A 20669-nucleotide genomic window follows, 5' to 3' on the forward strand; every position below is an offset into this window, starting at 1 on the left:
AAATTTATGTTCCTCTAAGATTGAATGAATGTCGGTGGAAAGTTTCCACATTTGACTTCGTCATTATCATACAGCTCAGATATTTCAAAGCAATATCCGAGATCTATCGACTCACAGATAGATGAGTCGAACCACGAAGACACGTAGTAGCGAGGCCATATCTTTCGGCCAGTTGTCGATAATTACCAATTATCAATTACGTGGCGCGGTAACGAGGTAGCGTTCGATCGCTTCACGTAGCCGAACACACGTGCGGGAACGTGGAAACCTCGTTGAGAACGTCGGAAGTCGATCGAAGGAACTCGTTTCCACCCGTTCTTTCTTCCAAGGATAATGGCTCTAGTAATCTAGCTTAACCTGGCGATACAGTACGAAATGAAATATCGCGTATCTGGACTGTAATGGCCGCTTGTACTTGAAAGAAAATCAGGTTTCTTCGTTAAATAACACCTGCATGACAAAGAGCCTGTTTAAAATTACGGTTTGCAAATGAAATTCGTATATGACACAAGGATCAACGTACACACACGAGGTCGACGAGCATTCCGTACACGTGCCTACAGATTTCCATCCCTCGCCCACTAATACAGTCATCGTGACGCATTGTCCAGGAAACTTTGTCACAGTGGTCACGGGGTAGATCGTTCTGTATCGTGTTTAATGTAGTATTAAACGCAGCTATTGTGCCCTACCGTCCATCGTGTTCACAAATTTATTTCCTCGCTTCCCGCTGTCCATCCGCCTCTCCTTAGAAAAGAAAAAAAAAAGCACGGACACGTGCCACCCCCGTTACGACGCAAAGAAATTCGAAAGTAATGTGATTACTCCCTTCTGTGTCCGTTTCTCGAGCAGAAACGGTCATCGGTCTGCGTTTCAGTAGCCTTGCATTTTCCACTAGCGAGGGAAGAAGAGAAAAAGAATAGTGCCAAGTAAGAGGCAGGCGATAGGTATCCTCTTATTCACATGCTAAGACGTTTCGCCGATATTCGCGTACGATTCTTGACAAATTAAGTTTTCGGTCATGATGCACGTGATTTCCCATCCCCCATTTTTCCCCCCTCTTCGTCTTATTAACACTGGCTGAAATTTGTAAGTTTGACGCACAACGGAGCATCCAAAAGAGTTATTTAATTTTTAAGACCGTAGGATGTTGGTCGAAATACCATGGTTTTATAGAAACGATGTATCCGATATTAAGCCGCAAAGAAATATCGAGGAGCAAACGGGTAAAGCGTGTTCGCAAGAGTACCTACATGCCTCTTACTGTCGTTACTGGCAGTTTCCTGCGATAACCCCAGCATTATACTCGTGGCCCCTGAATAACAGGGGAAGAGAATTCACAATGGGCCACAATGACTGAGCCAACATTACGAATTAGGCTCGGTTACGCGTTTATTGCTGATTCCGGTCCAGGACAGCGGCGTCGCAGCGTGTTTTCCAAACCGTGCGAGCAAACAGATGAGCTACGAGATACACGGTCGCGAAAGGACGCCACTGCGGAGATGCGAAGTATTAGCATTGGTTAGCTTTATGGGGCGTTCAGTTCCGCCGTTCTATCATCGTCTCTTTCGCGCCCGTGGTGTTCGTCTTTTCGCTCTCTCTTTCCAGCTCACGTTCGGGAGAGAGCGAACGCGGCAGATCAATAAAATCTGTCTGTCTGGAAAAGTAATGCCAAATCGACTGTCCGTTTTTGGCGACGAACAAATAAATGTCACAAAAGGAGTGGAACGGCTACGCGTACCGACCATTCCGTCGAACCAGACGCTTTAAGGTTCGATTTTCTCCTAGTTCGAGACGATCGAATCTATTTGCCAAAACACCGAAAGGAATCGATTTTAGAACATAGTTTGATACCGTAAACGGTCTTTATGGAATATTGATCAAGTGAAGTGTTCTCGTAGGAAATCGAAGAACCTGAAAAATTTGTTTTTTCACGGTTCGGTGACTAGCAAGACCGGAAAGCACGACAAGGGAACCGAAACTGGGACGCAATAATTATTAATCAATTTCGTATTAATTGTTTTCTGGGCGTCGAGCTTAAGTGGGATGTTGTGTTCTGGCTTCTGGCAAGCTCTGCCCCGTAACCAGCTAAAGTGTCATACAAGAAGATTAATTACGTCGCACCACCCTTTATATACACCATGCGTGTGATTACCCTTCTCCTTAATCCTTGGATACTCGTAAAAGTATTCCAAGTTGCGCGCAGATATTAAAGAAGTGTAGTAAACAGCACGTCATTCCGTGAGAAGGTATTTTCTTCGGGAATGACATTCGACGAAAGTTTGCATTTCGCAAATATTTCAAGAACAAGTTCTTCTGGAAATAATAACAGCTATTGTTTTACGTGCCAGCTTACAAGTACCCGTTTATTTCAGACTTATTTCAGTACTAAGTATCATACAAATTTACAAGAAATATTTTAAGGAAGTAACAGCCGCAAATACGATCTTCAATTGATTTAATCTCAGATCAAGACCTCTTCGTTTTTTCGAATAAGCACGACTCCTTCGTGGTACATATCTACTCTTCGTCGAGTTCTTTTTCGTGATTGCACCCTGGTTGGTGGAAAAAAAGGGGTACGCGAAAATAAAAGAGACTCGAGGGAATAAGATTTCGCCGGTACTTCGTTCTCGATCCACGAAAGAGCCAAGTTAGTTTTATTTTACAATCCATCGGCTTCCACGACACGGAGGGGTGAGTTTCGCCGTCTACTGGTAGGTAGGTACTTCAGTCGAAAGACGAGAAAGAGAGAGGAAAAGAGAGAAAGAGAGAGAGAGAGAGAGATAGAGAGGAACGTGGAATGGTGGTTGGAATCCTTCTGGATGGTTGGACGAGTGTCGAGGAGGGTGTATAAGTTGCGAGGGGGCGGACCGGCTGTCAACTAGTGTTTTAAAAGTTTGCGACAGTCTACAAATTGGCTCGCTCAGTTCTTTTTAAAAGCACCACCAACCAACCACGTCGCGTACCCCACTGTGTCTGTCCTTCATGTTCGCAGCCGTATCGTTCAACGGAAAGCTTACGAAAGTTTTTGCTAGCGTCAATTTATACGTCGAGGATATATCTTGTTATCGATAATCACGTAAATTGACGACATCTTCGAGCTTAACCTAACTCTCGTGTAAGGAACACAAAATTGAGAAACATTTGCGCGGTGAAAGGATATTCTAGAATATTGTAAAAGTTGCGCTCGTTGGTGCGTTACTATTCGACGAACGCAAATGATCGCCTAGGAACGTGGTGAAACGCCCGAAATAAATCGTGAGAAGGGTCTTTTTCTATCAGCTATTGTACGCTCGATCATTATTCTCGAGAGTTTCGAGAAAAGTTCCAACCATTTTTGGACAAATCGACTTCCATCTAGAAGACGCCGGTCCTCGTATGGGGAATATGCTTGCGTGCGATTCAAATCCCGGAAGTTTAAAAGTATTTCGACGTAAAACGTGGCCATTTCTCAAATTTTCTATGCAGCTACGCTCCGCCGTGGGCGCATTTGATACACTCTATTAGTCGCATCCCCGGACTGATTTATCGAGTTACCCGCATTATTATACATTTTCCCAGTTACGGGACCGAGATTCATCGTATTCTGGTAGTTTGCCTGCTCTCCGCACATTCCATTAGTTGCGAGTGATCAATGGTTATTACGCGGACTTAAGATTCGAATCTTTTCTAGAAATGGAAATGTTTTGAAAGAAAAAAAAAAAAAAAAGAAAGAAAAAAGGGAGGGAAAAGAAACATAAAAATGATATCTATACGCGTCTCTTTATAGAACGAATTATGTACGTACTACGTGTATCGCAAAAAATGATAAAACTTGAAAGCAGTCATTGATTTTAATGCTAAGAAGTTAAGGTTAGGAGTTTGAAACCATGAATAAACATACGAATGTTAAATGAACTTGCAACGCGTAAGCAATTAATTACTGTACGTTTTACCTGGTTTTTTCTTGTTGGAAAGTGCAACATAGGGACAAAGTCCAAAGAGTCCACAAGTTTGCGTGTATTAGCTATTTGGATAATATCGGAGATGGTCTCGGTGAATCGAACATCAAAAAATTCTGCGAGAGGAACGATGGCGATTTTAATCCGCCGCCATTGTTCGATTGCATCGTCGATGTGGTTGAAGTTAGTGGTAAATCTGTATGATTCCGTTGTTCCTCGATCCATTCTTTCCGAGCATTATACACAATCATCCATATGCAAGCAGAAAATACTGAATGAACAAAACGTAAACTTTGTCAATCATTCATACGGAAGAAAGAACTCGATCGACAAGTACAGTCTAATTAGACATACTCTCTATCTGAGTTATATAATTTTAACATACTCACCTAGATAGACACTGCACAGTGGAATGTACCATATTGATTTATCGTAAACATCATATTGCTGTTCGTGCGTCAGATGAATAGACAACGCTACAGACTGATCTATTATGCTAATCACTTGCAAATAAATCCAAGGCACGGCGCACTTAGGTTTCCTCTGTGAACGTAGACCGAAGTTAGCAAGATCGTTAGCGAGTTTAAGCAAGGTTGCTACGTGCCGAAAATACGTTCTTCAAATAAAGAAGTCTACGATCGATTCACTTTCAATACACGACTACAACGCTTGTTGTCTTTGGTCATTTACGCATTGTATTTCGAACTTATCGAGAAACATTAACCAGCTAAATATATACTTACGGAAATTGATCCCAAGGCGAGATACGCACTGGCCAGTAAAAACGATACTATGTATACAAGGAAGAAAATCACGGCTGTTTGTGCTAAGAAATTCAAGTTCTACATTAGTGTCATGATATTTTTCGAATAAATCTATGCGTTCGTCATTGTACCCACCTTTATACCTTATTTGCAAGTTTTTCAAAACTTGCAACCAATTAAAACCAAGTATACCCCAATTTTCAACGGAATTAAAGAATTCTTCGTCCGTTATTTTCGAAAAATATCTGCTCATCAACAGATTTATCATAAGTATTGACAGCGACTAGAAAAATGCAAAATGAATAGATAACATAGTAGGAAAAAGATATAGAAGTAGAATATATAACGTAGTAACGATAATATTCGTCATCGATAGAAACAAGTCTGAACAGTAATTTAACAATATTTTCCGTTACCGTACCAAGTATTCAAAACCGGTTTAAGTGACGGATTGTCTGTCACTTACCATGGTGTAGGTGCTGATGATCCTTGTGATCAACGCTAGTCCGATACAGTGCATGTTCTTGTCGAATTGTTAACGTCTTGATACGATGAACTACGAATGCGAAATGCTCGAACCAGCAGGAATGATCACTGTTTTCGTTACTACGTCAAACGACACTTGACTGATCCTTCGTAAAAAATGTAAACACAAATGTCCACAAGTAAATACGCGCTTAAATTTTAAAACTACAAAATTCAATTCTTATAGCAATTCGATCCATCTACTAATTCCTCTGATTATTTCTTCATAAATCTACGCTCGAATCATTATTATCAATAGTAATCGATAATACTTCTAATCGATAATAATTAATTTCGCAATAAGGAGAAAATATTGCATTGGTGTATATATTTGATAATTTTTACGTGATATAGCGATCATTATAGAAAAATGTTATTATTTCACTCAGAAACTCATATCTTCACTCATATCTACAAAACCCACATGTGTTGACAATAATATAAGCTTCTCAAAAAATAATGTTTATTATGTTTCTAACGTGGATTTAATCGCAGATCGAAAGAAGACTGTATTTTCGACAGTAGCCTCGAAGCCAGCCGCGCGCAACGATCTGCGCATGCTCAGTGTCTGAACTAGTCGAACGTAAATGTGTGTCTGACATGTGCTTTTAGGTTAGTTCCACGCTTTTTAATACATATTGTGTTTGTTAATCAATAATTATAGACGTGCGCGTTGTTCTTTTTGAAAGTGTACATTAAAAGAATAACAGTTCCAAATGACTATACAAGACATGGATATTTCTTTGAATATATGTGCAAAACCTGTTGATAAAAAGGTAAGTGAAAGGTTAAAAATGTTGTTAAATTGTTATTTTCATGGAGAATTGTAATTTTTCAATAGAAAATAGGGACAGGAGATGATTCTATCCTTAGTTTAATGAGGCAGACAAAAAATGAGGTAGCTAAAAGTAAAGTTCAAAACAATAATGAGTCAAAAAAAGTATCCGTTAGAGAAAATAGTACGACTAAAAAAAGAATTAAACAAAAGTCTTTAGGAGCAATTGTTGCACTGAAATTAAAGGGAACTAATACACCTAATAAAAATCAGTCTTCTGTTGTACAAAATAAATTAAAGACTAAATCACAAGTAAATATTAAACAGAAGCAATCGCAACAAGACATATCTAAAGAGCCTACAAAAGAATATAAAAATGATATAGAAATAAGTGACTCTTTGAACAACAAAGTGAATGAAGATTCCGATGTCCCTGTTATTTCATTCGCTAAAGTTACCAAAGAAAATTTTGGTAAAACTTTGTTAGCAAGAAAGAGAAACGTTACAGATACAAATACTAAGAAGACATTGTCTAGCATATTTTCAAAACGACCAGAATCTGAAGTTAAAGAAACTAGTTTGTTCGATTCGTTAAAGACAAGAGAACCAGATGAAAATGATATATCAAAAAAGAAAGCTAAAGAGGAATTTAAAGAAGAATCCAAAAAACCTTCTGATTTACCAGAAAAGATAAATCTTGGCAAGAAAAAGAAGAAAAAACAACTAGAAAAGTCGAAAACTGATAACAGTAGCAATGTAGGAGATAATAAAAATACAAATTTCTCTCATAAACCTGTTGGAAAGATATCTTCCTTATTTGGGCATAACCCAGATATACCAAACATTGGACAAAGATTAGTAAAACCGATAAACGAGCCTATATTTGCAGGGACAACCTTTACCGATCTTAAAATTCATCCTTTCATGGTTAGTATCGTAGAAATGGCATATCTGGTATAACAATATATATTTTAATAATTATGAAACATTTTATCAGATATCTAACTTGGAGCAAAATATGCATATCACTAAAATGACTATAGTGCAGCAGAAAGCAATTCCCCAGATATTTTCAGGGAAAGATATTCTAGTTAGATCACAAACTGGTTCTGGGAAGACATTAGCATATGCTTTGCCTATAGTTGAGTGTTTACATAAAATTAGACCAAAATTAAGTAGAAATAGTGGTTTAAAAGCTCTTATAGTTGTACCAACTAGGGAATTAGCACTACAAACTTACGAGTGCTTTCTGAAATTAATAAAAGTAAGTGCTGCATTATTAATTATTTATCGATCACTTGAGTACATTTCCATTCATTTTCCAACGTGTTTAGCCATTTACGTGGATCGTACCAGGATATCTAGCAGGTGGTGAAAAAAGAAAAGCAGAAAAAGCTAGACTGAGAAAGGGATGCAATATTTTAGTCGGTACACCGGGTAGATTACTAGATCATATAAAACGAACGACGGCTTTAAAATTGAGCGATGTTAAATACTTCGTTTTAGACGAGGCTGATAGAATGTTTGACATGGGGTACGAGAAAGATATATCTGGGTATGTTCTTTATCCGTAGCAAAAAATATATAAAAATAAAAATAGAAGTAAAATAAAAAAAAAAACTAATGTTAATATTTTTATAATACAATACCATTTCAGTATAGTAAGTGCTTTGAAGGTGTCACTCCCAAGTCAAAACACAGGATACGATGCCATGAAAATGTTGCGTCAAAATATAAAGAAAGTTTTTACGGATGAAGATCTTGAGCACTTGGAAGAATCTCGAAACGATAAGCAAAAGGATAACTTATTGGTTGAATCGAACAAGGGTATAGATGTAGAATCTGAGGACGATGATATTGTCGACAATACTAAACGAAAACAAGTGTATCATTCTAGCAGTGACGATGATTCCGACCAATGCGAGCCTTACGTTAAATCGAAAAAATCAGATAGGCAGAAAGCTTGTTCAGACTTTGTGGAAAAGAAGGAGTTTGATACTCTGGAAGATAAGACGCAACTCAAAGAAGATGATAATCATAGTGGGGACGAGTCGAGAAGGCAGACGATTTTACTTTCCGCGACATTGACACAGGCGGTAGAAAAATTGGCAGGCCTTGCTATGGATCATCCTATTTTCATCGATGCTGCTAAAGAAAATTTGGAAACAACCGGTGGTGATACAAACGAGCTTAACGAAGATTTAGTAGTTCCACAAAGCGTGAATCAAAGTTATATCGTCACACCTCCAAAACTGAGAATGGTGACTTTAAGTGCTTATATCGCGGGAAAGTGTCAGGTAGATTTTCTACATGAAACTACAATACTATTTTTTCGTACTTAAAATTTTATAAGCTTGCTTGTACTATTAATAGAGTCACGGTCAACATAAAATACTGATATTTATGGCCACGCAAGATATGGTTGATTATCACACGGAGATCTTATCGTCTGTACTAACTAAACCCATCGACGAAGATGACGACGATTCTGATCCTTTGGTCGATGTGGAATTCTTCAAATTACACGGTAGCATGACTCAAAAGGAACGAACCGAAGTATTCAAAACTTTCAGACAGGCGAAAAGTGGTGTTCTACTCTGCACGGTAAGTAACGTTTTATGCATCTAATAGTTAATAGCTTGGAAATTTTCAATGATTTCGTGAAAGCTTACCCATTAGCCTAAAGTAAAATAGAGTCACGAGATCATTTTATGAAAACAGCGAAACTCCTCTGTGAGAACAAAAATTATTATAAAACAGTGGCAAATGAGAGAAACGGAGAAGGAAAGAGTAGAAGAAAAGCTAGAGACACCAACGGCACTCCCCCAGCGGTAAATTACCCCGTGGCTTATTCTTTCGGAGCAGAATTTAATATCTCTGGACCCACGCTGTGCCCGGAGGTTAAAAATTATGCGCGCACATGAGGCCTTCGTAACGAGTATAATTATGATTGTTTGTCCGTTATCTGCTAGCCCTTTCTTTAATTGTTTTCTACATTTAAATAACGAATGCTCGCATTAATAATGCTTATCCTGATAGAGAGATTTCATCGGGAAAGCCGTCGGTGCTGATACTGATACTCACGAAAAATTCTAATTCTGGAATGCGAGCATTGGCTTGAAAGGCGTTTCCTACGTGTTATTTCGTAGAATAACGCGATGCAACGGTTTACGACCGATAGACAACTTTCTTTCCTTTACTAATTACCATCGTATTAGACGAATCAAATTAATCGTGTATCGATTTAGTGAATCAACTTTCTGTTATATCGTGACTCCATGACAACTGCTTTATCATTTTAATTAGTGGTGAAAGTGATCGATCCTGACGCCCGATAAATATCGTTAAAAATGCAGTAGTAATAATTAAATTCATTATCGTTCGCTTTGCAATTTTCTTCCTCGTCGGTTAACATGAATTTAAAGCGCCACTTGAACGAAGAAAAAGGAAGAGACCATCAAAGTCCAGCGGAATGCACGAATTTTAAAATTCATGATCCACGACACGCAACAGTGTTACACATTACTCACAGCAAAGATTAATTTCTTTTAATCAGGCGATTGCATCGTTGATTCAACACGTGTTTCACGGTAACTCGTTACAGCTTGTCATTATTCTTTCTACCTTCTTCATTAGTCTCTATATAAACCGATTAATTGCTATTAAGATTATCGAATAAATAAAGCAAAGAACGTTTAAGGGAAAACGGACATCACGAAACGTTCGTGCCGGTGTTTTCGTTTTCGTTAAAATTTTGGCGCTTTACTTTCGAAAGGTACAAACGTTGATCGCAGAGTGCCTGAACAACGATGGCAGCCGCCCACCACATTTTACAGCGTCACTTGAACGAAGATTCTATGGCAGCATTATTAATTTCCACGTTGAAAACTCACGAGAGCCCCCGCGGATGGAATGTTCCGCGGCTCTCAGCGGTGGTGAATCCGGATCCACGAGGTGATCTATGGTCCGAGTGAGATGTTTTGAGCGGACGATCCGTTCTCGATCCTCCGAGCCACGATCGCGGCCTCTCTCCTAAACGATCGTTTGTCTTAATCGCTGCCATCGATCGCTCCTCGTCCCTGTTTTCGTTACATTATATCGTACCGGTGGCAGCTGCGGTGCTTGTTTCATCTAAAGATACGTGGGCGTCCTCGGCCGATTTCACTTTATCAGACTATCTTTCGGTCGAGTTCTAATCGGACTTGTTTATACCCGCCGATCAATTACGACGATCTTGAAATATTCCTTCTCGGGAAAATAGTCGATCATTTAGTATAATATATTTGTATAGAATAAGTTTATCGTGGAAAAATAATACCATAATCAGCGTGAAGAAACGGATGAAACAAAATCGCGCCGATAAAACACGGTTCGCCGTCAGGATCAGTATTTTATTTCGATAGGGCTAACTTCTTTCTCGTTTTCCTTCACCCCGGCGCCTGGACCGTTGCGTCGTAGGTTGGCGTCGAATTAATTCGATAAAAAGATATAAAAAGGAAGAAGACAGACACATCCGTATCGTGCCGCGAAAGAATTTTCGGGGCTACGACGCCCCCCACTGGTGGTCCGGGATTAGTCTCCAGGGTCGTCAAGCAGAAACTCGATGTGCTCCGTTCGGTAAATCATTGGTTAACCGAACGCAAGGAAATCAGGGCCGTGCTCAAACGTTCGCTGTTGGGGTTTCACAGCGGGCGCTCGCTGCCAGCCGCGCGCATTCACCTTCGTACAAAACGAGAAATCGGCACGGTTTGTAAGACATTTGTACCGGCAGATCGCACGCTCTCTCGGTCCTTGCTCTCGCCTCTTGGATTATTATCGAAGAACAACATGTCCGAATCATCGGCCACAGCACAACTTTTCTCTCTTCAAGTTTTCCATAAGTATACTTTTAATTTCAAATGTACACGTTCGATTCTCCTTATTTAGGATGTTGCAGCTCGAGGATTGGATCTACCAAAGGTGGACTGTGTGATTCAATACACAGGACCGACGTCTGCCAGGGATTACGTGCATCGAATCGGTAGAACCGCGCGAGCTGGTTCTTCCGGTTCGGCCACTATCTTTTTAACCCCGCCAGAAATTGAATTTGTCCGAATGCTCGAGTCTAGGCGTATCAGAATCAGGCAAGAGATCATGGACGATATTTTAGACAACCTACTGACTCCCCTGTCGAAACATTCTTCCGTTCACAACGCAGCGATCGGGCTTCAGAATGAGTTCGAAACTATGGTGTTGGAAAATACGAAATTGCGGGAAAGAGCGTGCAAAGGTAAGTCTGCTCTAAATACGCTAACGTAGATGGGTGATAGATGTATGCACGGAGGTAAGAGCTCGATAGAAAGTGGAGTCGGCTTTACGGTTTTACGCTTAATCCGATTTTAACCTCTGCCATGATGAGACACAAAGTACTCATGAAATTTAGCGAAGGATGAGGAAGCACGCACTTCGATTCAGTTGGATCGGAACGAAAGCGAGCTGACTTTGGGGGACAGTAAGCCAATTCCAGCGGGCACCCTACTCGCATATAAAGCAACCCTTACACGACCGCGTTACAGAGCCTTTGCTCCGTCTCGGTTTTCGTCGGCCACTTGGATATTTACATACTCTCTGGATGATGGGAGCGATGATCTTGTTTGCTGTGTCATGGTTCCCCTATTAGAGTCGTTAAGCCGAAAAATTTATTTGCTGCGATAATAAATCCATTAGAACGCGACGATTCGAGTTTCATTCGGAGGGAATATTTATCCTTCTGCTCGAATATTACGAGCCAGCTGTAAAGTACGATTTGCGATGGCAGAGAGACACAGTCGATAGTGTCAGTAGTGTTCTCGCCGTTCGAGGGTGATCGATTCCAAAACGAAAAATAAAGGCCATAAATCTTTCTAAGAGGTTTTTGAATTTCGTAGTTGTATCACGTCAAGCGTGGCTTTACACGAAGGTTAGCCACGGTTTTTGAGCGCTTAGCCGCCTCCAGATTTGAGTGACGGTACACAGTTAACCACTTGACCGTGCCTCTACGTGCCTCGGGTGATTGATAGATTAATTGTCGTTGATAATTCGACGCTGCGCTTTCCACGAGGTTGTGCCGTTACAAAGAAACAGAGAAAGGCCGTGAAAGCAAGAGATGAACACAAATTTGATTTAGTTGTACGTACCTTGAAATCGGAAACCTTTCAGACGATACCGTGATTCTTTTCTTTTTTTTACAACACCTTGAAAAATCATAACGATGACGAAGCAATATCTAAAAAAGAAAAAGAAAAAGTATCAAACACTTCGTAACGATGTCTTTCGTTCTTTTCTAAGTCCAGAATTTAATTCGCGAGCAATGTAGCATCCTGGCAGAGCGCATAGAAGTGGAAATCTTACTAATTCGTAACATTATCGCCCCAATAGAGCCGAACAGCCCTCAATAGTGAATACAACTCTATAGAACAACCCCCTGGCCTTCGACCACTACCACCAATCAAAGAGATTCATCCACTCCAGCTCGTGTATATGTATCGTCCTTTATACCAGTCCTTAGCTATAGCCGTTTCAGTGTAACTTTGGTAAACGATTCCGATACTTTTCCATCTTTATTAAATTCTATGAAAATTTATACCATCATCTGTCCATTTACGTTTCTTCGCGTTTGTGTTATAGACTTATTACCAATGAAACGATATGTAGCAAATATTTTTTTAAACGAAAAAAGTAATTCAACTTTCCGAAATAAAGGAATTACGAATGTTTATCCCCGATATATTTTTTACAAAATTCTTTCTACTGAGAGGAAATGGATAAATGGTACACAACAAGTTAGATCGAATCTAGTGTAGACCACTTGCACGCCTTTCGCATGGGGGTGGCCGACACAATCCAACCACTGAATGTGGCTTCCGCCAAAACCACTTACGCTTTGTGGCGAGAGACTCTTAACAATGCGATACAGGATACAAATACAATAAGACGCAGTTACATCACTTAGGAACAATGCCACCCCACCCGGCCCACTCTTGCACCCCCTACTCGCGTTCTCTCTGCCTTCTCGGCTAGATACCACCCCCGCGGGTGATTTATGTGCTAAATGGAGAAAAACATTTCTCCCTTTTCAACGTCGACACCGGGCCACGAGAGAAAGATCTTTGCAAGTTTCTTATGTACGGAAGCGTCGAGTCGGGATAGAAGGCAGACGGAAATCAAGCCGGAAAATGTCAAGACATAAGGTCTACGTGGTGAATTATCGGAATTAAAGACGCTTAAGTTTTCCCGACAGAGATCGTCCAAGTTCTTTTTACTAGATCTTACGTTTTAATTTTCACGTACGATATCGGTTCGACAAACAAATTTGATATGCGCTCGGAAACACATCGGAAAGAAACAACGAACTCGCAGATATTCTTTGACATCGATAATCGTAGCTTTCAACTGGGATGAATTTGATCGAGGGGGAGAAGCTGAAGCATGCCGATCCGTCAAAAGAGCGGACAGAGAAGCACTTCACGGTAGATTTTTCGCACGGAGTGACAGTAACACTGGCACATGTCAAGTTCTCTCAGGATCGGCGAACCCCCGAGTTTCTCACCCGCTCGCGGAAGCTGGAGAAGTTAAGAGGGTATAAGGGGGATGACTATTAGCCACAGCACTTGACTCGACCCCCGTTAATGCCTCTTAATAGCACACCGCGGGCCACACACCCCATAGAATCGCGTGCGCTGCCTGCCCCCCGTGGAACTTAATGGAAGCTCGATTAATAAGGGCGCGCAGTCAATGATTAACATCCGAGTTACAGTGCACGTGGCCTCATTTACACGTGGACGGGATCCACGCAATTCTTAAAGCAGTTCGCGACGATTCTCGAGATTTTGTTCGCGTTGCTCGTCGAACGTTGTTAGAGCTTGTAACGTCGCACGATCAGCTGCGATCAAACGCGCGAGTAATCTGGGATCTGGTTGATTTTCAGCGTACACCTCGTGGATACGTTTCTACTCTAGCTACCCACGCGACATGCGGGAGATCTTCGATCGACGAACCGCCCATTTGGGTCACTACGCAAAGAGTTTTGCTCTAAGGGAAACTCCGCAGCGAATCGGTGGAATAGGGAAAAGACTGCACGAGAAAGACAGCTCGAAGCAACAGCATAACAACAGGCTCGCGAACGAGAAGTAAGTACTCGATTTTATTTTGCGATGTCTCTATCGTTACGTCATCTTATTCGATACGATACGATAATCCGAACGGATTCTTATTCGATTTCAACGAGGAACAGGCGAGACAGACTGCCGGGTGACCGGTTGGTCGATGTTTGAGGTAGACAATCACGGAGACGAGCTCGCTCGCAGTATTAATGACGGATTCATGCGTGGCTTAGCGTGTTAACTGCGGTGCACCCCTCTCTCCATCTCTCCCTCTCTTTCCCTCTCACGACAATAACTAACAAACGCAACCACGTGTGTTAACAGATAGTACACGCAAACGTAGCGGGAGGACAGCTCGTGGTTCCTAGAGAGGTTAGATACGTCAAAACTGTCGCTTTGTGTCATTCGTCATGTACGACGAACGGGCGGACATGGTGTACGGTGGCTGGCAACCATAAGCCATACGGCTCTCGTCGTGCTCATCCTCGTTGTTCCCTATCTCTCTCGGTTTCCCTTCGTTTCTCTCTATCTGACGTCGGTTGGCTCTCGTTCTCTCTAACCGCGTCTCCGTCTATCTCTCCGGGTATGCATTTCACATGGCATTCGGCTGGCTTCTGCCCTTCTCCAGGCTTCTCCCGTTCTCTCTCTCTCTCTCTCTCTCTCTCTCTGACTATATCTCTCCATTGTTCATAATTATACAATACGGCTATTAAACAGACTGATGCGACCGCTACTTCCGGCCCTGGCTGCGCCATTTACGGAAACCACGGGACGAGCACGAGCCTCCCTTCACTCTCTGCTTCTCCTGTCCCCGTCTCTAATCTTCTCCCTCTTTATGGAAAACTCTCACCCGCAACGTCACTCTGATTTTCTGGCCATCGCTCGTTATTTCTTCGACCTGCCGTATTTTTTCCGGTGCGAGGAGATCGCGTTTCGTCGATCACGACTATCGGCCGATAAGACGGCGCGTGTACCGTAACGCTAAATTACTCTTTCGCTGTACGACGCGACGACCGTTTCGAATAAATCCGGCCTTTCCACTCTCGTTTATGTCTCCTATATTTGGCTATTTCGTCTTACAGTTCTAATCGTAGAACTTACACAGTAACCGCCTGTCGCTCGCTCCAAAGGGTATTTATCTATCGAGATGTATATCGACGTTTCGTTAGTGACACGCACCATGCCGCTTTCTTTGGGGCAGACATTAAGCACTAACTTGTTTAATGCGATTTGAATGGGCGTGCTTTCGATGCACACAACGGGTAACCGACGGGTGCCCTCCACCCGTAGAGAGAGAACAAGTTCGTTTTAATGGGTGAAAGGCGGGCACCGAGCTGACGCTCCAATGGATCGAGAGACCCATGGTGTACGCCTCTGTGGGTGCGATTACGCCTGTTGTTGTGTGCGTTTCTCTATATATATTTACCGACTCACGCCAGGGTATACGTGTCACCATGTGCGCCCGTGAACACGTCTAAACATCATCTTTTCCACGATGGATCATAGGATACGCGAGAAGGAAACGCTTTAGGAAACGTTGGTGTTCATCGGTCGAGGATCTCGATCGTCTTGGAGAGGCGAATCGAAGGGAACGGTTGTTTTTGGCGAGGTTGCAGATTTTTGCGGACACATCGTCGTATCGGATGCTTCCGTAGAAAAGAACGATTCCGTTTTCTTTCTGATTTCGATGGTTCTTTTGTGGCGCAGCATTAGCCGCCGCCGAAGATTAGGCGAATAAAACGGATCGACCGGGAAAAACTTAGTGACGAACGTGAAATTCGGCACGGCAGTTGGCCGAAATTCCCTGGCACGCCAGCGGACCAGGGGGTGTATTGCCGGTTTTTAATGCGAGTCCGCTTTTTTGTCGATTTTCGATTACCTCGCTCTGTCCTCGCCACATGTCGTTTACGTCGAATTACCGAAAATTGCGGGTTAGCCCTAATGCGACGATTAAGGAGCGTCTCTGCGTTTTCAGGCTCGACGGGGAGCCGGCAAAGAAGCAGAAGCGTCAAGGTGACGAACCGAAGATGGGGTTGCTGAAGAGAGTCAGAATGCTTAACACCTCCGAGTACGACAGCGGCCTCGAGCCCGTGAAGAAGCCAAAGAAATCCTGAGCTACGCATTATCACCTCGACTACTATCGAACAAAATGCGATTTCGTTATCGTGATTCCCACCTCTCATGTAAATACACTGCCTTCCTTTAAGCGCACGGTTAACCGGAAAATCAGGTTACTCGCATTTTCCTCATTTTATCGTAGCTGCTGCTTGCTTATTTCGTTATACCATGCGATGTACATATCCGTAGGTACATGGTTGCACAGATCGATTGTTTTGTATATAGAAATATAATCTCGTTCGATATCACGTATGATATAAAGATACCAAATGTGTGAATATTACGGAAGGAATAAACTCGGCTTACGAAGCTTGCGCGTTACGTTCCTCGTCTACCTCTCTTCCCAAATGAAGTAATTAAATAATTTCAACGAAATTCCTCGCTCCTTGCACAGTTCGTCGTATCGTATACTCGCAGAGCATAGTAAACAGTGCACTAAATTGCGCTACGCCGAGTGTGCGCGGATGTGGTGTTTTTTGGTCGTAAATATGCGAGGACGAGGCGTAAGTATGTCGGTATGCAGACGAACGCAGAATAAAAGGGGGAGACAGAACCGAAAGAGGAAGGGGAGGAATAAGGGCGGAGGGATATGATTAATACGGCAGCATTATTTTCAGATTTTTTGCAGCGCGATCCGCGAGCGCAAATTGCTTGCAAATAAAGGCGGCGTCGACTATCGCCGCTGGTAGGACAACGAAGAAGCGGAGGGGAACAACGTTGAAGAAGAGAAGGGGTGGAGGCCGAGAGCTCAGCCGGGCTTAATTTAATTTAATTATGCCTTCTTTCTTCGCTACCAACGCGCTGGAAGATAGATGGCGTGCTCGGAATCGCCTGAATTGCCTCTCCTGCCGGCATCGGCGTTCGGAATTGCGATTTTCTCTGATAGATTTCGACTTTCCATTAATCGGTCAACCTTGCCGATTAATCGTTGCGATGGCGACATTCGCGAATTTTTCATTCGAAAGTTCGATTCAGCGTTCGGTATTGCATTCGCGATTCTACTCGGCAGCCGATTTCCAAGTGGCGGCTGCGTCACGAAATAGAAATTTATTCGGTCTTCGCGTGCAAAGTTCGTTGGTCGATTTACCCGCGACCAGGAATAATCACCGTACAGCGATTTTTATTCCGCGTGACCGCATATTTTCGAAAAATCAAGCAGATGGTCGTGAGCCGACCCATCGTGTCGTTCGGCTCGTTCCTTCGAACTTCGAGCAGATTCATTTGCCTTAACGATTGTCCGCGTGCCGAATAAAGTGTTTTTCATCGTCGAAAGAACAGTAAGCGTCGCATGACACGGTGAAATTTAATTAAACGTAATGTCCCTCGCTCTCGTCCCGATGCCTTTTCGAAACCCACCCAAGTAGCAATCTGTGAGCGGGCACATTAGACGAGACGGGGCAAAGAGTGCGATATTTATTCGTAATGTGCATCGCAATTCGTCGTGGCTTAGCATCAGTCATAGTCATCGCGAGCGTGCACACGCTCATAATGAACCGTACGATTAGGATATCCCGTTTGTTCATTCGTCGAATGGGTTTCGTGGACGAAGAAGTAATCGTAGATTGCTTCGAACGAATAAAAAGGAAAGCCGAAGAAAGGGTGTAATTCTCATTACCGGAGGATATGCGCAGCTTGAGTCCGATTAATATGACAGAAAAGGGAGGAGGGAAGGAGATGGAAAAAAAAGAGGGGAGAAAAAAAAAACGATAAAGAAAAGAGCCGACTGCACGGGGACGAACCGCGTATCCACCCTCGTGTTTCGTTTTTACGTAGAAAAATGCGTGTCCGCGACTAATGCGCCACTGAAAAAACGTAAGCAGATATAAAAGGAACCGATTATTCCGGGCGATTACCGATTTCCGGCCAGTTAACGATTTTTCCGAATCGTTTACACCGCAGACCGTGTTCGTTATTACCAGTCGTTACATCTGGTATTTCGTTGGCTGCTTTTGAATTACGCCAACATCGAAATCAACGCGCACCGTTCTGCAACAGATTGCAAAATACGGTTTACGAAAGAATTCGTTTAAAAGGCGTCGAAGTTCGATTTTAATTGGATACTTTCAATCGTTACGTTATTTCGAGAATACGCGACACGTGTCGCACGATTCTACTATCGAATTATCGCAGCTGTTCCACGGGAAATATCACGTGTGTCTCACGCGAGCCTATCGTTCACGTGACAAAACTATTTGACGATGAAAAGTATGTTTTGTGATTTCACGCTCGGAATTAAGGATAATATATATCGAGGAGATGATCGTCGATGTTCGGACACGGGTTCGACGATCCCTCTCGCTAGTGTAGCATATTTTTCGTAATAAGTACGTTGTTATCGCGTGCATCGAAAGATATCGAGACGTTTGATCGACGCTCCGAAAGGAAAAGAAGGAAAGAAAGAAAAAGCTGGCGCGATCGTTCGTGTATCGGGCGAACCATGTTAATAATTCAACCGTGTACGTAGATATGTAATTGTTGCTCTAATTATTCCGATAACGGTGCAATTAAGTTTCACGAATAACGCGATTTATGTCAGCGATGCAGTGCACTCTCTCGCCTCGACACAATGAAGAGAGAATTCTTTCGTGACGGCAGGAAGACGAGAGAATTATTTCCTCAAGAGCGGCAAGTGAAATCCGTTCGAAAATGCGTCGGAATCAAGGCGATTAGCATTTTGCAGGCTGCTCATATCCCATGGAAACGTTTTATTGGCCTGTCGTGTGAAGGAGCCATTGCCTCGGCCAGGCGGCGGTAGCGATAGTTGCACGTTACCTGCAATAGCTCTACTCTTCCCTCGTTATTTCCTCGTCTATACGATATGGATACATTGCACTGCACTCACTGTGTACACTCGAATCCTTGGGTTAAACTAAACTGCGATCCGGTTACTCAACGTTCCCTCTATACACTCTCTACGTCTCTATTCGACACTTTAGATTATCTTCTCCGACGCGTTACGGAGATTCTACACGTTGCGTTGATAAACAGAATTCTAATAGAGAATTAAGTTTTTCGTCGTCTTTGGTCGATTCGATTGGAAGGGGGGAAAAAACGGAAAACGCATAACGGCGAAAAATCGTGTAAGCGAAAAGTTGCGAAAAATGTATTACGATGTTGCATTGTACCGTTTCGAACATCGTTATGTTCAATTCATGGTAGATTTGCCGGTCGATAGGATTTCTCGTGCATTACCGCATTAGTGCACTTCATCGCGATAAGTAACAAGCTGTAAACTGCTTTCCCCGATGTGATGCAGGACTGCGCGATTTTGTTGCCTCGGTACAAACGATAATAGCGCCCGTATACACCGGTTACTTAACGTTCATTATAATTAACACGCTCGATGCCTTAACTTTCCCAGGAGGAAAGCGAGAATAATGTGCGTTTGTAATCGCCGACGCGTACGCATTTAAGTTTATCATTTCCTCGAGTCGCTAATGACCAAGGAATTTACAAAATTTAACGTAGCTTGTAAATAATTTTAATAGATCTCGACTCCTTTAACCCCTGCCACGTACCGTGGATTCCGTTAGCTTTTAATTAATATAATTACAGCATCGGGCAACGCGTCATATTTCTACAGACTTAATGCAAACGCTATTCGCGTGATTCTTTAGAAGGTGTTTTGCACACGTTAAAGTACAAATCGGAAAAGGCAAAGATTGGAAAAAGTAGCGACGTTCGCCAACTAGAAATATTTGGACGAAAAGTAAGTCATGCAGGCGGAGTTTAATGAACGATCGCGCAGAGCGGAAGCGTGGAACTCGGTGAAAGCAACGCAATCCCATTTCGCGAATTCCGGGTGTCTTTGAAGCGACGATCCGCCGCGATATTCGCGCTCCGTGTTCCACAACAATTAACCGATGGCAATTAAGACATCTAAATTAATTCGTTATAAACAAGCCAGATATTCCGTAGCGAGCGAAGCCACGTAATTGCCCGGATTCTCACAAGCCGCGCAGAAGAGAGAGAATCCTCGGTGCACACCTACAGCTGCATCAACGCGCGGCGTGTTATACATAATGTATATGCATGTACACCTGCAATTTACCAACACGAGCATCGTCGCCCGGTAATAGCAACAATTACTTTATTTTACCATCTTCCCGGTTCTCAAACGAGCGCGCGAGCTTCACCTAGGCAATTTCATTTCCTCGCATTTTAAATATCCGCCTGTATAGAAGAAACCCGTCGTCAAGGCGACTTTCTTTTCTCGCCGCGGAATCGGCCGACTGTTTAGACGCGAATTAAAAAGCCTTCTGCGCATTTAGCTCGCCTACCGGCTGTCGGTGCGCGCTAAAACGAGACTCGAACGTTCGGGAAACAATGCGCTGATTAGACGCGATCTTCGGTATTTATGTCTGCCGTTGTAGCCTCCACACGTAACGATGGCCTTAATTTGATGATCAAGATCTGAGAAAATTAT

The 20669-nt window shown here is 42.6% G+C and overlaps 2 protein-coding genes across 5 annotated transcripts in view; one reads left to right on the forward strand and one right to left on the reverse strand.

The window, feature by feature from the left end:
• LOC105680967 overlaps nt 1-20669 on the reverse strand; it is a 31639-nt gene that overhangs the window by 7655 nt on the left and 3315 nt on the right. The window contains exons 2-8 of one of the 4 annotated variants that reach the window (XM_033321690.1): nt 12161-12249; nt 5172-5337; nt 4841-4988; nt 4685-4767; nt 4331-4484; nt 3936-4212; nt 2350-3669 (exon numbers count right to left, since the gene is read on the reverse strand). In XM_033321690.1, the coding sequence (XP_033177581.1) occupies nt 4007-4212; nt 4331-4484; nt 4685-4767; nt 4841-4988; nt 5172-5225 (645 nt within the window). In that variant the 5' untranslated portion in view covers nt 5226-5337; nt 12161-12249 and the 3' untranslated portion in view covers nt 2350-3669; nt 3936-4006. Of the gene's footprint in view, nt 1-2349; nt 3670-3935; nt 4213-4330; nt 4485-4684; nt 4768-4840; nt 4989-5171; nt 5589-12160; nt 12250-20669 lie in introns of those variants that run through there. The other 3 variants (XM_033321691.1, XM_033321693.1, XM_033321692.1) reach the window with 3 other exon arrangements.
• Nucleotides 5947-16553, forward strand: LOC100741507 (probable ATP-dependent RNA helicase CG8611). Its single transcript, XM_024368763.1, has 9 exons — nt 5947-6006; nt 6072-6932; nt 7003-7269; nt 7340-7560; nt 7663-8302; nt 8379-8609; nt 10932-11274; nt 13951-14152; nt 16101-16553. The coding sequence occupies exons 1-9, from the start codon at nt 5947-5949 to the stop codon at nt 16237-16239; spliced, it is 2964 nt and encodes a 987-aa protein (XP_024224531.1). The 3' UTR covers nt 16240-16553.

Source organism: Bombus impatiens, unplaced genomic scaffold, assembly GCF_000188095.3.
Source record: "Bombus impatiens unplaced genomic scaffold, BIMP_2.2 scf_0478, whole genome shotgun sequence".
Lineage (NCBI taxonomy): Eukaryota > Metazoa > Arthropoda > Insecta > Hymenoptera > Apidae > Bombus > Bombus impatiens.

Excerpts from the sequence above, each read along its gene's own strand:
- LOC100741507 (XM_024368763.1), top strand. The coding sequence starts at position 5,947 with ATGACTATACAAGACATGGATATTTCTTTGAATATATGTGCAAAACCT. Across the intron at positions 8,610-10,931 it reads GTGGTGTTCTACTCTGCACG|GATGTTGCAGCTCGAGGATT; the intron begins GTAAGTAACGTT and ends CTCCTTATTTAG. Across the intron at positions 14,153-16,100 it reads AACAGGCTCGCGAACGAGAA|GCTCGACGGGGAGCCGGCAA; the intron begins GTAAGTACTCGA and ends CTGCGTTTTCAG.